This window comes from Littorina saxatilis, linkage group LG17 (genome assembly GCF_037325665.1).
Source record: "Littorina saxatilis isolate snail1 linkage group LG17, US_GU_Lsax_2.0, whole genome shotgun sequence".
NCBI lineage: Eukaryota > Metazoa > Mollusca > Gastropoda > Littorinimorpha > Littorinidae > Littorina > Littorina saxatilis.
Window position 1 is genome coordinate 20,811,813 of NC_090261.1, and position 14,417 is coordinate 20,826,229.

Here is a 14,417-nt window from a genome sequence, read left to right on the forward strand (position 1 = left end):
GCTAAACACACACACACACACACACGAATGTATCAGTCTGATGTTAATACACAGTCACACACACACACGTCAATTACATAATACATGTTAAAGATCAGAAATCCAATTAGTTCACTCACAATGGATATATTTCGGGATGCGCGTTCCTGCTCCGAACAGACTTCTAGTGTCTGGCAACTTATAGCTGCTTAATGTATGCATGTATAGACTGATACTTCTGCCCAAAAGGTGCATGTGAATCAGGTAACAAAAATAACCATTCGTCAACATGTGCGCGTTGTTGGTGACGAAGCAAGGGAGACCACCTTCAAAACCCCAGGTCGTCTATTCGTACAAAACTACTAAAATAAGACTTTGAGTGTACGGTCTAGTTTCCGAGACGCACATTGTATATTATGATATATTGCATTGCAGACGAAGGCCATCATAACTCCCATATTTTTTTTATTTCTATGACTTAAAACTTGGGTCAGATAATGCTGTGAAGATACTACATGTATAAACATACTTTAGTTGGAGCACACAGGCGGAAGGTATCGTCCCGCACTGGACTACTACTATCACAGTTTCTGTGATAGTAGTAAGCTAGGATTCCATTCTTACGGCTGCGGTGCTGCTCCGGCGACGGCAGCGGCGACGGCAATTTGAAAAACATTGATGAAAGAAGGGATGACCCCATTCACACGGGTGCGGTACGGCGACGGCGACGGCCCGGCGTGCGTGCGTTTTTTCAAGAAAGCTCCATGCAGCTTTCTGGACTGCCGTCGCCGGACGCCGTCTGGTATTTTGTGGGCGTGTCTCTTTTCCCGCGTTTTTCTCAGAGTCTTTCCGAGCATAAAGAGACGAAAATACTGCTGAAGCCTTTCGCCATCGAGTTGCAGTTCTTGAACAAGATGGTGATAGGTTCCATACTGCCGTCTTTTCTCCAAAATGGCATGCACCCACCAGCGATGTCGTCTCTTTTGGCGTTTTTTTCATTTGGCGGTACGCTAATAATATTAACATAAATTGTTCTTCATTATGAATGACAGTTTGCATGAGACGAGACCAATGTGGAGCCATGGCGGCATTGGCGGCAAGAGAACATATATCCGGACGACGTCGCCGTTATATACGGTTCACGACGATGCGTTTTTCTCGCCAGAGCCGCCGGATGCCGTTGCCGTCGCCGGAGCCGGAGCCGGAGCCGCACCGCAGCCGTAAGAATGGAATCCTAGCTGTAGTCCAGTGGACGATACCTTCCGCCTGTGTAGTCTTTCTGTCAGTGATAGTAGTAGTCCAGTGGACGATACCTTCCGCCTGTGGTTGGAGGTCGCGTAGTGGCTTTAGTCAGACCCAAGTGGTAACGTCCCTTGAATCATAGTGGTAAAATCGATTGAATTTCATCACAATTCAGTTGTAAGATCTTGACTCCATGCCTTTGTGAGTTTCTCCCTTTAAAGTCTTTAAATAATTGTACCTCTTCAATTTGGCAAGGAAACATTCAGTCTGGAGTTTATTTTGGCTGACACCCGGCTGACGTCCTCGGGGACACCCCGAAGCGTCCCGGTACCAAAGCGTCCCGGTACCAAAGCGTCCCGGTACCCGAAGCGTCCCACTATAACGCGTCACAGGACTTAGACTTTTTTTTTTTTTTAAACCTTGACCAAGGGCGGATCAATTCACTTTGGAGGGGGGGGGGGGGTTACAAAATGACTGCGAAGATACAAGTTGACGGCGCCGAAGGCGCCTAAGCCTCTAGGGGCGTCCGGGGGCATGCTCCCCCGGAATTTTTTTTTATCCAAAGAAGCAAAATAGAGCTATCTGGTGCATCCTGAGCCAATAAATTATCTCTTTTTTGGGGGGGTGGGGGGGGGTTACGTAACCCGTGTAACCCCCCCCCCCCCAGATCCGCCCTTGTTGACCTTGATTTGACCTTGACTTGACTGACCATATTTTTTTTTTAATTTAATCTTGACCTTGATTTGACCTTGACTTCACTGATTTTTTTAATTTTGCACAGACCTTGATTTGCTTTCGGTAAAAAAAAATCACTTTTTGTCCAACTTTTCCCCAACTTTACTTTAGATCTGTACTCACAACACACCAATTTGGAAATACTGTACCCGTGTGGACAAGTTCGGGGGAAAAGTCCGTAGGCTTCCGTTCACAAGAGGGATATGTCTGTTATCACACACGCTTTCTGGCTTCACTAAGCGTGAGCGTCGGAAAAAGTCTTTTCAGTTCTGCCTCCGACTTTTAAATTGTATCATTTGGGTTAATTTGGGTTTGTTTGGGTTCATTTGGGTAATAAAAAACGCTCGCGCTGGACCCGAGTACTCAGTTTTTGTCTTGTGCACGTTTAAGACCAAGTGATTGCTCTGTGTGAATTACAGGCATTCCCTTTGCTTTATAAATACATTGGCATGCGAGCCGAGGATGTGCGTGGTGACTGGTACCGGTGTAACACGAGAAAATTACTCCCACGAGATTTTTACTCCGGAGTAAACATTTCGTACGAAAAAGTTACTCCCTTTACGAAAAAAGCACTCCCCCATTACACGAGAAAATTACTCCCCAAGACAGGTGAGTTCCGAGTAAACATTTCGTACAAAAATGTTACTCCCCTGACGAATAAATAACGAATAAATTACTTCACCCAAACACAAGCAATTTAACTTCCCATGCCAGGTGTACGAAATTTTTACTCCCTTGTCCCCTGTTAGTCTTGGTGGTGGAAGGGGTGGAAGGAGGGTAGCGCGACATTCGTGTGCGCGAGATCACTTATTTATGGAAAGCCGTTTGGCTCATAACTATTACAGCTGTAATTTAAAATAAATACAGCTGTATTTAATGATAAATACAGCTGTATTTAATCATAAATACAGCTGTATTTAAAAATAATTACACCTGTATTTAAAAATATATACAGCTGTATTTATTATTAAATACAGGTGTAATTATTTTTAAATACAGCTGCATTTAAAAAGAAATACAGCTGTATTTAAAAATAATTACACCTGTATTTAATAGTAAATACAGCTGTATTTAAAAATAAATACACCTGTAATTATTTTTAGATACAGGTGTAATTATTTTTAAATACAGCTGTATTTATTTTTAAATGCAGCTGCATTTAATAAATGCAGCTGAAACAAATTAGAACTTGAATCGGAAAATGTACGACATGCAAAGCGACAATCTCGTGGAGATACTACTTCCGGTTTGCGCCATCTTCCAAAATAGCGACGCCACTGGATCAGACCCGCCATTGCGTCAATTTGTTGCAGTCTGGTAATGAGCCAGAAGAAGTTTTAAGAAGGTAAGCAACGTTTTGTTTGCTTGTTCATTTGTGACTTAATGGAAGAAACAATGCGTGATCTTTGAAACACGGGTACCGGGTCCCGGTTTGTTTGATAACCACTGGCAGTGGGTCTGACTAATTACTACGCGACCGCACGCGACCACACGCGACCTTGCACTACCTTGCGCGACCTCAAACTAAAGCATGTTCACGTAATATTTTTTATATATATAGTATTTCACAACAATGTCTGACTTTATACCAATTTTTAAGTCAAAGAAATTAAAAATAACGGAGTTATAATGTATTTTGCGACGAACTATCGAGCTAAAGTGAAATCATCGTGATTCAGCGTCCGACCATGTTCGCATTCGTTTAAGAACGCAGGCTCAACCTCAAACTAAATAATATTCATGTAACATTTTATATATCTAGTATCTTCACAACATGATCATACTTTGAACCGAGTTTTAAGTCAGAGAAGTAAAAACAAAGTTAATTCTGATGCATTTTCAAAGCCTAGCGAGCAAAAGTGCAAACATCGGATGATTTCACTTTAGCTCGATAGCACGTCGCAAAATACATTATAGCTCCGTTATTTTTAATTTCTTTGACTTAAAACTTGGTATAAAGTCAGATAATGTTGTGAAGATACTATATATATAAAAATATTACATGCACCTGCTTTAGTTTGAGGTCGCGCAAGGTAGTGCAAGGTCGCGTGTGGTCGCGTAGTAATTAGTCAGACCGCTGGCAGTGGCAATCAAAGATGGCGTGTGAAAGCAACTTTCTGTGTTTTGGAGTTCATTAAATGTTGGGATGAATATGTCAGGTTTGAGGATGCACATTTCTGTAGGTTCATCTCGGTATTCCACCCCCTCGGCTTTCTGTTGTAAATATTAAGCTGAGCACGGTGATCGAATGTGGAAGCTACGTTTGGTCAAAGGTCACAGAAGATTTGCGTCGTGCAGCGAAGGAAAGAATCGCGATCTTGTTTCCGAATCGGTACCTCTTTGTTTTTCATTAGACCTGTCATTCTGCTTGCTCGGCTTTGTTAGATGTTTGCATATCGTGTTGCTATTTTCTTTGCTTTTATTATTGTTTCTTACTTGTGCTTCGTTTATCGATACAACGCAAGTAATAAAAGTGTTTGGCAATTTTCAGGGAAAATGGAATGCTACAAGTACAACGCATGGTGTATTCCAGGATATCTGATCAAGAGTTGGATGCGTTGGTGGAACCAATTACTGCTTCCAACAAGCTTACTGGGTCCTTAATGATACAAGCTCGTCTGAAAGGACAGGGGACAGTACTTCAGGTAACTCTTCTGTGCTGAATATTAGAATAGTAAAGCTTCAAAAAGGAATTTTAAACTGTTGAAAAACAACTGAGAAATGGACCAATGTTTCACAGTCACAGATTCTGATTTTAAAGTTAAGTAATACCGTTTTTATATTTAGTCAAGTTTTGACTAAATATTTTAACGTAGAGGGGGGAATCGAGACGAGGGTCGTGGTGTATGTGTGTGTGTGTGTGTCTGTCTGTCTGTCTGTCTGTGTGTGTGTTTCGATCCATCATACAACGCCGCAGCTATGGAGGTCAATGCGTTGCTTCGGCAGGGCACTGTGGACTCCCCTAGAGTTGTATTTTGGGACCATGATTTTATGTTTTCCGCTGGAAAACAGTTTACGTTACCTGAATTTGCAGCGTCATTTCCTGGGTGATGGTGTGCATCTAGCAAACGTATATTCCCAAGCTTGGGACCTGTTGGCGTAACATATCAAGATCAAGAAGATCAAGCAACGTCAGGACAGGCCAGGTTGTACAAGTCCCTTCGTCAGGCGATAAACACAGTCGGTTTTTGTGTGATTAAATAATGTTGTAGCCGGGTCAGGTTGCATTGTGCGTTTTGACTGATCAGCTTACAAAGCACGGGTATAGGAACAGGGAATCTTCAAATTGTTTACATTTTCTTTCTTGTTTGATGCGGGTGGGTGGCATTATAAATCGAAGGCTCTAAATGGGGTCAACCAGATCGGTAGATGGGAAGTAACTCGAGTTTATGACAGGCTCGTTGTGGATGATGTCCCTTGTCTAAAAACCAGTTCAAGGTGGAATGGTTCTTCGATCAACACGATTGTTGAGTGTTCTGTCAAATCAAGATATCGTGACATGTTTCAACAGTATGTTTCTGTGTTGGTGGATAGTATGGATCAGTGTTTTTCCAGAGTACTTGGAAATAATTTTCAGGTGAGATTCTGATGAACATGTTGGTGTTACGATGCCTTTTCATGTGAGCGTTTGTCAATTCAGAGAATCAGAATATTTGTTCCTGTGGAGGTACTGTATGTCAATTACCTGTTAGGTGGGTGTTTGTCATTTCAATGAATCAGGAAATATTGGTTCCTGTGGAGGTACTGTTTTGTCGATCACCTGTTATTTTGCCTAGGAGATTCCAAATTTATTTTGGTTGTGGTACTGTGGGCTAGGTAATATTTCATGTGTTTGACTTTGCAGAGAATCGGGAAACGTTTTTCCTGTGGAGGTACTGTTGTCACTTGTGTTGGCTGGTGCCTCACAGGTTACAAACACTATTTTGGTTAAAGTACATGTACCGTGGGCTAGGTAATATTTCATGGTGGGGCTGATTTTTCAGAGAATCAGAAAACATGGTTCGCTGTTGTTCTTTTTGTCAAATTAAGCTATAGGGCCTCAGAGATTCCAACATTAGTTAGTATGTGGATTTGTTAGCCAGGTATTATGTTAGTGTGTGACAGTTCAGAGAACCATGATGTAATTTCCTGTTGGTGTTCTGTTTGTCATAAATGTATTGAGCCTCAGAGATTCCAAACTCGTTTGGTGGGGGTACTGGGTGCCAGGATTTGAGTTTGACACAGAAAACACAATTGGTTTGAAGTACTTTGGGCCAGATTTTAATCAATTTCTTTGGTTTGTATTTCAGTCTCCCAAAATCTGGTGACAACTTCAGAAGTATGGGATATTAAACACCTTTTACAGGCTGAACAGTGAAGGCGTTGTCAACTCCTGCAAGGAGCAGCAGACGAGTTCAAGGCTTATGTGTAATTCTCAGTAATCTGACAAATAAGGCTGTGTTCACATATATATCCTGTTTTTTATGCACAGGAATATGCCTCCCAGGAGGGCAGCGTCAAGGCGGGTAGCCGAAGTGACCCGAGCCGCTGCAGGTCGGCCGAGGGCCAGCAACCAGACAGCCTCGCAGCGACAACCCGGTGGGTTTGAGTCAGCCACAGCAGGAGGGGAAGAAAGCGCCACTGCTTTGGCCGCGGTATTGGCTGAGCTACGCAGGCTGGGGGAGCGGCAAGAGACCTGCCAAGTGGCCATTGTCTCGCTCCAGAAAGACAACCAACGTCTGCAAGAAGCTGTTTCGGGTGATCGTGAGGCCATCGCCTCAACATCGGGATCGATGACAACCGGTACCAGCAATTCTACCCTGTCTGGCTCGGTTGCCAACCTGGTCAACACAATCACAGGTGAGGCGGCCGCCCAATTTTGTTCGTCGAGGATAAAGTTAAACGCAGGATCTGGGGCCCGGGGCGTCAATCCACAATGACAACTGAAAAGTTTCAAATGGAAGCGTGTCAATGTTAATTGTAATTCAATCTGACAATGATCTCTTTCCCGCGTTCATGCGGTTGCAAACAGACCAGAATTGGTTCTGTTCTGTTCACATAGTACTTTGAGTTCACTTACATGCAAGGGTGATGCACAGTATTCCTATGGAGAGAACTTCATCTTTAAGTGTACTTCGATTAACTGAAGATATTCAATTGTTTACTTCAATGTGGGAGGTGTGCAATGTGTAAATACACATCAACTCAGTCAGTAAGATTTATGTGCAGGTGTATGATGCAGAGCTGTCAGCCCCTATGAAGCTTCATGTGTAGCAATCTTGAATTTATAGAGTAGCAAATGGTGTTTATCTTTAAGTATTGCATCATCTTATAATCCACTGCACCTACATGTTTATAAATATGTCAAGACACAAATGTTGCAATAACTGTGTTCAGACAAGAAAACAGCAGCAGGAACAAATGAACATTGTAGGGTGTCTGTATAACGAAGTAGCATTTTCTGTTTTACAAGTAGCATGCTACATCGAAAGCGTAATAGTCTGCAGCTCTAATTGGGCCACTAATGCGGCATGGTGCTTTTGGATTCCACAAGTTATTTTGCATGTTGTTTTTAAGGCAAATATGTCAGAAGCTCCTAAAGAACTTTAGTGGGTAAGCCTGTGACATTGTTGTCCACATAGAGAATACTATATGGTTTCCTATGAAATACCAGTTTTACACAAGTTGTGCTTTTAAATATTAAACTGCGAACAATATTTCAAAACACTAGTGTAAAACTGGTATCAAACAGGAAGCCATGTAGTATTCTGTTTATCCTACATACAGGGTTCGTACAGGTCATGGAAAACCTGGAAAGTCATGGAATTTGATTTTTAATTTTGCAGGCCTGGAAAGTCATGGAATTTCAATTCAAGTCATGGAATTTCAATTCAAGTCATGGAATTTAATATAAATAAGAAAAAAAAAAATAACCTTTAGCACGCCAGCTTTCTTTCGAGTTGTTTCTTGACAACAAAAGTATGCGGAATTGGAACGATATTAGGCCACAAAAAAAAATGCTTTGGTTACGGTTTTATGGCCAAAATTAATAGGGTAGGTACATGTAGGTCGATTAAACTTTTGGTTTTTTTTTGTTTTTGTTTTTGTTGGTTGGTCCCTCTTGAAATGATAAAAATATTTGTGTATGCAGGATATTCGAGGTATTTTCATATTGGTGTATTTGGAACCACAGATATTAATTACTTTTTCATGTTAAGAAAAGAAAACTGGACATACCCCTTAAACTGTATAGTGCCACTAGTGAACACAGTCTTGAACGCAGTCTGGACTGATTGTCACAAATTGAAAACAAGAGGCGAAGCCATCAAGGCTCACGTAAGAAATGGACAAACAGTAACACAAACTCAATCACTCCGTCACACACACACACACACACACACACACACACACACACACACACACACACATACATACACATACACACAACACACACACACACACACACACACACACACACACAGAGAAAGAGCATAGGTGAAAACTGTGCAAGAAAGCGAGACACTAGATCTAGATCTGTCTGTCTGCATGTAGCCTACTTACAAGGACACGACTGCCAACTAGTCTCGGCGCGCTCAAAATAATAATGACCGAGACTTTCAGTACTTCCTTCGCGTGACGTCTAACCCTCTTACGTCATAATGTGACGTCAATGTAATGTGACGTCTTCAAATGTTAGAGTTTCTACCACAGACATACACACGCACAGACGCACGCACGCACGCACAGACAGACAAAGTTACGATCGCATAGGCTACACTTACGTCAATTCTGTTATACACATGTGTGTTCTGCTCAGGACATGTTACATTGGCGACTTGGGCTTTGGGTTCAATTATTCAGAATTAAGTATTGGAAAATATTGGTGTGGTTTCAGTGTGACTATTCAACAAGAAAACACCGGCAACTCAGTTTCATTGGTATAACAGATCCCTATAATTTTGTGCATTGGAGCGATGTTTTGTGGCTGTCTTTTTGTTATTCTGAATCTTACGAGCAGTGTTAAATGTGGCACATTAGATCGATTGCTCATTAGAATGTGCCATTCATGATTTTGCAAATTGAAAAGTACATGTATCTGCTTCTGACAGCTGTTGGTTTGCATGCTACATGTCATTGCATCTTGACACACACTTTTTGGGTTTAAAAAGGTGAAGGGCAAGAAAACGGCCAAACATATCAGTGGTGTGAGAACCTATAACTTTCCTTGGGTTACTGCTTGATTGTATTACAGTACAGTAGTAGATTTGTTTTGAGGTTTTCACTTAATGCAGAAATATCACTATATATATCTGTTTGCAGGGTTTGAAGAGAATGAAGAGAACTCATGTACACTTCGCAGCAGGAGAACCGGGCGAAACAGGTGTCATTAGTGGTGAGACCAATACCTGTTACAGACCTGGGAACCCATACGATTTCACGGTATTTTGTACGCATGATTGTCTAAAATACGATCAGTACTGTCAGTTGAAAAAAAAAGTATGACGAGAAAAATTCCTAGACAACTTTTCTTCACAAGCACATCCCGAAGCCGATTCAGTATTTTGACACTTGATTGCAGTTTTTGTCAGTAAACAGTGAAAGAAGCATTTATTTTAAATGTATTGCCAACTAAATTAACGGTGTGACGGACGCATGTGAAGCATGTTGGAAGCATGGATGTTTAAATGCTATGTAGAGTACACTCATTTTTTTTAAAATACATGTACACCAAGTTTGATTTAGAATACTCCAAGTGCAAAAAAAAGGGTTCTCAGGTCTGCGTTAGGAAGGCAAAAAAGGTACATGTAACTTTAAGAGCTGCTGCAATAGAAGCATATAAAACGGCTTAACTTTGCGAGGAAAATTAATTTTTGACACTGAAAAATTGGTGTTTCAGATGAACGACAAACGTCATCCAGTGGTATTCATTTACTCATAATTCCTACTGTATTGAAATTTATTGAAAAATCCAGTCATCTCCCTTTACCTTGTCAGTCCTAGCTGTTCCTGGCAATAACAATACATGAACTAAAATTAAAAAAATGTGTGCATGCATGCAGTTCAAGTGAACATTAAAAGATGGTTGTTTTGTTCCAGGTATGCGAGGAAGTTGTGACCTGATGATCTATCTAGATTTGGAAAAAGCTTTGGCAGGTTTGATACAGTCAATTTTTCACTGGGTGGTGGGACTGGGTTTTGTAAAAAAAAAAGTGGGTAGATGTTAAAGAAAGATCAATAGCACGGGTCCTAATTGCACAATTGATATACTGTCCTATATAGGACGGGGATACTGACTAAGACTAAACAGCACTGACAGGCCTGCATGCACACACACTGGCACACATACACACACACGCATGCATTCACACACACACACATGCACATCACACACACACACATTTGAGAACATCAGTAATAGTACAGCTAGCACAGGCTGAGAAAATTGATACCATATAAGACTCTCAGGTTCCTTGCAAGGCTTTTCCCAAAATAGTTGCAGTAAGTCAAAGTTTTGGAGTTGCCCTAATCATTGAAATTACAGTACTCTTCCGTTTACATATTGGTGAAGGGCTTCTGAGACTTGTATTTTTTTCTGGAGCTGGAAGTTCAAGTCTTTATTTAGCCTGAGCTTTGTCAGAAAGGCACCTGAAACATACAGTAGTTTTAATTCAGTGTTTTTAATATTTGTCCAGATGGTTTGAAGTTTTTCCGTTCAGCCAACAACGTGATACTGACCGAGGGAAACCAGGATGGGGCTGTGCCGCCAGACTTCTTTATGAAGGTTATTAACAGAAAAACAGGTGAGAAATTGAATATTCACATGAAAGCATCAACTTGACACCTTTAATCATCACTTTGGTTGGGAAGAGTTTATAAAACAACTACAGTATAAGTTCTCTGTTGAAATTTAAATGCTCATGCAATAGAAGTAGTATATAAATATATCCCCAACAGGCTTCAATATTTTAGATTTTGCTGAATTGGTTGTTTAACACTGCTGGTCAGCTGGAAAACACAAAGGGTTTACCTGTACAAAACATTTTTTGTGATTCAGTGACTCCAATATGCTCACATTTGTTTATAACTGTTTGTGAGACTTGCATAATTTTTTTCCCAGGCAAAGAAATCAGCATAGACAGGGAGCTAGGCAGCCTGGGAGGTCCTACAGATGGTACAGATCTTCCATTACCTGAGTCTGGAGCATCATCTGTGTCTGTCACAGCAGACGACCTGGCAGATGAAATGGACAGCAAGAGAAAACAGCGGAGAAAAAAGAAAAATCCCCAAAATTAATTTTAAATAAGCTTCACTTGAGGCATGTTCAACTGTGATATTTCTTACGTCAATAAAATTAAAAATTAAAGCCTCCTTACTGTCTTGGCTATCCAGACCCAACTTCTCTTTCACTCGTCTGGCTTAAATTGACTTTATTATCATGCAGCCTTTATTTATCTCTTTTTCTCTCTCTCCTTTTGTATTAAAGATCAATCAATCAATCAATCAATATGAGGCTTATATCGCGCGTATTCCGTGGGTACAGTTCTAAGCGCAGGGATTTATTATTTCATTTTTTTATTTTTATTTTATGCAATTTATATCGCTCACATATTCAAAGCGCAGGGATTTATTTATGCCGTGTGAGATGGATTTTTTTTTTTTTTTTTTTTTTTGACACAATACATCACGCATTCACATCGGCCAGCAGATCGCAGCCATTTCGGCGCATATCCTACTTTTCACGGCCTATTATTCCAAGTCACACGGGTATTTTGGTGGACATTTTTATCTATGCCTATACAATTTTGCCAGGAAAGACCCTTTTGTCAATCGTGGGATCTTTTAACGTGCACACCCCAATGTAGTGTACACGAAGGGACCTCGGTTTTTCGTCTCATCCGAAAGACTAGCACTTGAACCCACCACCTAAGGTTAGGAAAGGGGGGAGAAAATTGCTAACGCCCTGACCCAGGGTCGAACTCGCAACCTCTCGCTTCCGAGCGCAAGTGCGTTACCACTCGGGCACCCAGTGAGCGAGTCTCTCTCTCTGCACAGGCTAACACACACACACACACATCATATAGTTACTGTATATTTAAAACACTCCAATCAAGTCACATTTTGTTTCATATCCAAATTCTATTTGATTCACTGTATTAACTACCGACTCTTCTTAGGATGTGTTAAGCAATAATGTGCGTCATTGTAAACTCCGTGCATCTACACAGACTTTGAATAAAGTAAGTTCACACACACACATACACACACGTTATGCATTTTACACACTCTCATAACACGGGTAAAAGCTTGAATGATGAACAGCATTGAAGATGTAACAATTTTATTTTGAGTTTCAACCTGTAAGTCACCATTTAATAAAGAATAAAATGATCACAGTGGACCCCCATTTTAGGACTCCCCCCCCCCCCCCCATGAAAGACATGCTTTTTCAGATTTTCTGTACATAACATCTTAAAATTTACCCCCATTTTAAACTCTCCTTTTTAAGACCTGATTTTCTGAGATTTTTGGAAGTCTTAAAAAGGGGGTTCAACTGTACATTGTTTTCACTTACCATAACTACTGTCCTCATGATTGACAATTATACCAGCCCAAAAACATCATTATTTTTCCCTATCAGCAAAATCAGGGGTGGGACTTTTCCGCGAATCCGCGGAAATCCGCGGACACAACTTACGAATTCCGCTGGAGTAATCTATTTTTCCGCGTCCCATTTCATCACAGTATCTATAACTTGTTGACTGAATGATATGGAGAGAAGGGAAGATGGAACAGAACACTGGAGGCTTGAGAGTTAAATTGTGCTGACTGAAAACTCCTGATAACTAATAGTCATGTTGAGCTTCACGTCACTTGGATCATACTTTCTTTCTTTCTTTATTTGGTGTTTAACGTCGTTTTCAACCACGAAGGTTATATCGCGACGGGGAAAGGGGGGAGATGGGATAGAGCCACTTGTCAATTGTTTCTTGTTCACAAAAGCACTAATCAAAAATTTGCTCCAGGGGCTTGCAACATAGTACAATGTATTACCTTACTGGGAGAATGCAGGTTTCCAGTACAAAGGACTTAACATTTCTTACATACTGCTTGACTAAAATCTTTACAAAAATTGACTATATTCTATACAAGAAACACTTAACAAGGGTAAAAGGAGAAACAGAATCCGTTAGTCGCCTCTTACCAGGCATGAAAACTGAAAAAAAAAAAAATACTGAAAAAAAAATTCGAAGCCGCGTAGTGCCAAGTTTCGCAGGCGCGAAGCGCCAAGACTTCTAGGGGGGTTCGGGGGCATGCCCCCCCGGAAATTTGTTTTTTCAAGGGTGCAATTTGGTGCAATCTGGGGCTATCTGAGCCTTAAAATTGGATTCAAACATGGCCCCAAAACTATTTTACTATAACTATCACTAGGAAAAAAAAAAAAAGGAAAAATACGGAAAATAAAAAAAAACCGGTTTATTTCTTTCAAAAATACGGAAAATACGGAGAATTTTCATGCCTGTCTTCCGACATGCTGGGGAGCATCGGGTAAATTCTTCCCCCTAACCCGCGGGGGGTTTGGATCATACTATTGCCAGTATTGGACTATGGATACATGGTTCATTCCGTAACTATGCATCATTACAATGTTACCATTGTTGTGTGAAAGTGTTTTTTATGTCTGGTTGGGAAACAAATTTTATGGGGTGGTGGGGGGGGGGGGGGTGGGGTGGGAGTGGGGTGAGTGAGGAGAATGTCTTTTTTTACCTGATCCAAACGAGTTGAATTTTAGTCTCAGATTGCACAGATTTTAATTAGAAAAAATCGAGGGAGCATGCCCCCGAACCCCCCAGGAAAAAAGGGATTTCCTCTTTTTTCATCACAAGAGAGTCCCACCCCTGAAAATACAGAGATAGGAGAAATAGACTGAGCTAGGACTCCTCATTATCCACGTTTGCTGGTCATCAACTTCTAATCTCAGAATTGCAAGTATCCCGTCGCATAGTCAACAACATTAAACAATTAAGGCTGCCACAGAAATATCAGTATAAAAATGAATATTCACTCATTGCTCTATAACATAATTTATATATCCTTGTAAGAACATCAGGATGTTCTTCAGAAGTTATAGAAACATACTGTCAATAGTTTATTTAGCCTATGTTCAAATTGCACATAACATACAAGTTTGAATGCATATAAACAGAACAAGCTGACGGAATGTGTGAAAACTTACACAGCAGTACATTTGTACATTTTCAGTGCTAGACAACAACATTTAAAAAAGATTACCACAGAAATATCAGTGTCAAAATGTGTATTCACTTATTGCCCAACAACATAATTATCGTTGTAACAAAATCAGAATGTTCTTTAGAAATTACGGTAACATACTGTCAACAGTTTACCCTGGTTCAAATTGCACATACCACACAAATTGAATGTATATAATTTATTAACAGAACAAGCTGAAGGAATGTGCG

At 40.6% G+C, this 14,417-nt stretch overlaps 1 protein-coding gene across 1 annotated transcript; it reads left to right on the plus strand.

Moving 5' to 3' along the window:
* The first annotated feature begins 9,257 nt into the window (after positions 1-9,257).
* On the plus strand, positions 9,258-11,299 carry LOC138952891 (tRNA 2'-phosphotransferase 1-like). The gene is made up of 4 exons (XM_070324642.1): positions 9,258-9,328; positions 10,033-10,089; positions 10,629-10,736; positions 11,054-11,299. The coding sequence occupies exons 1-4, from the start codon at positions 9,268-9,270 to the stop codon at positions 11,227-11,229; spliced, it is 402 nt and encodes a 133-aa protein (XP_070180743.1). The 5' UTR covers positions 9,258-9,267; the 3' UTR covers positions 11,230-11,299.
* Positions 11,300-14,417: the final 3,118 nt, after the last annotated feature.

Coding starts and splice junctions, on each gene's coding strand:
- LOC138952891 (XM_070324642.1), top strand. CDS start 9,268: ATGAAGAGAACTCATGTACACTTCGCAGCAGGAGAACCGGGCGAAACA. Junction 9,329..10,032: donor CGAAACAGGTGTCATTAGTG/GTGAGACCAATA, acceptor GTTTTGTTCCAG/GTATGCGAGGAAGTTGTGAC. Junction 10,737..11,053: donor GGTTATTAACAGAAAAACAG/GTGAGAAATTGA, acceptor TTTTTTTCCCAG/GCAAAGAAATCAGCATAGAC.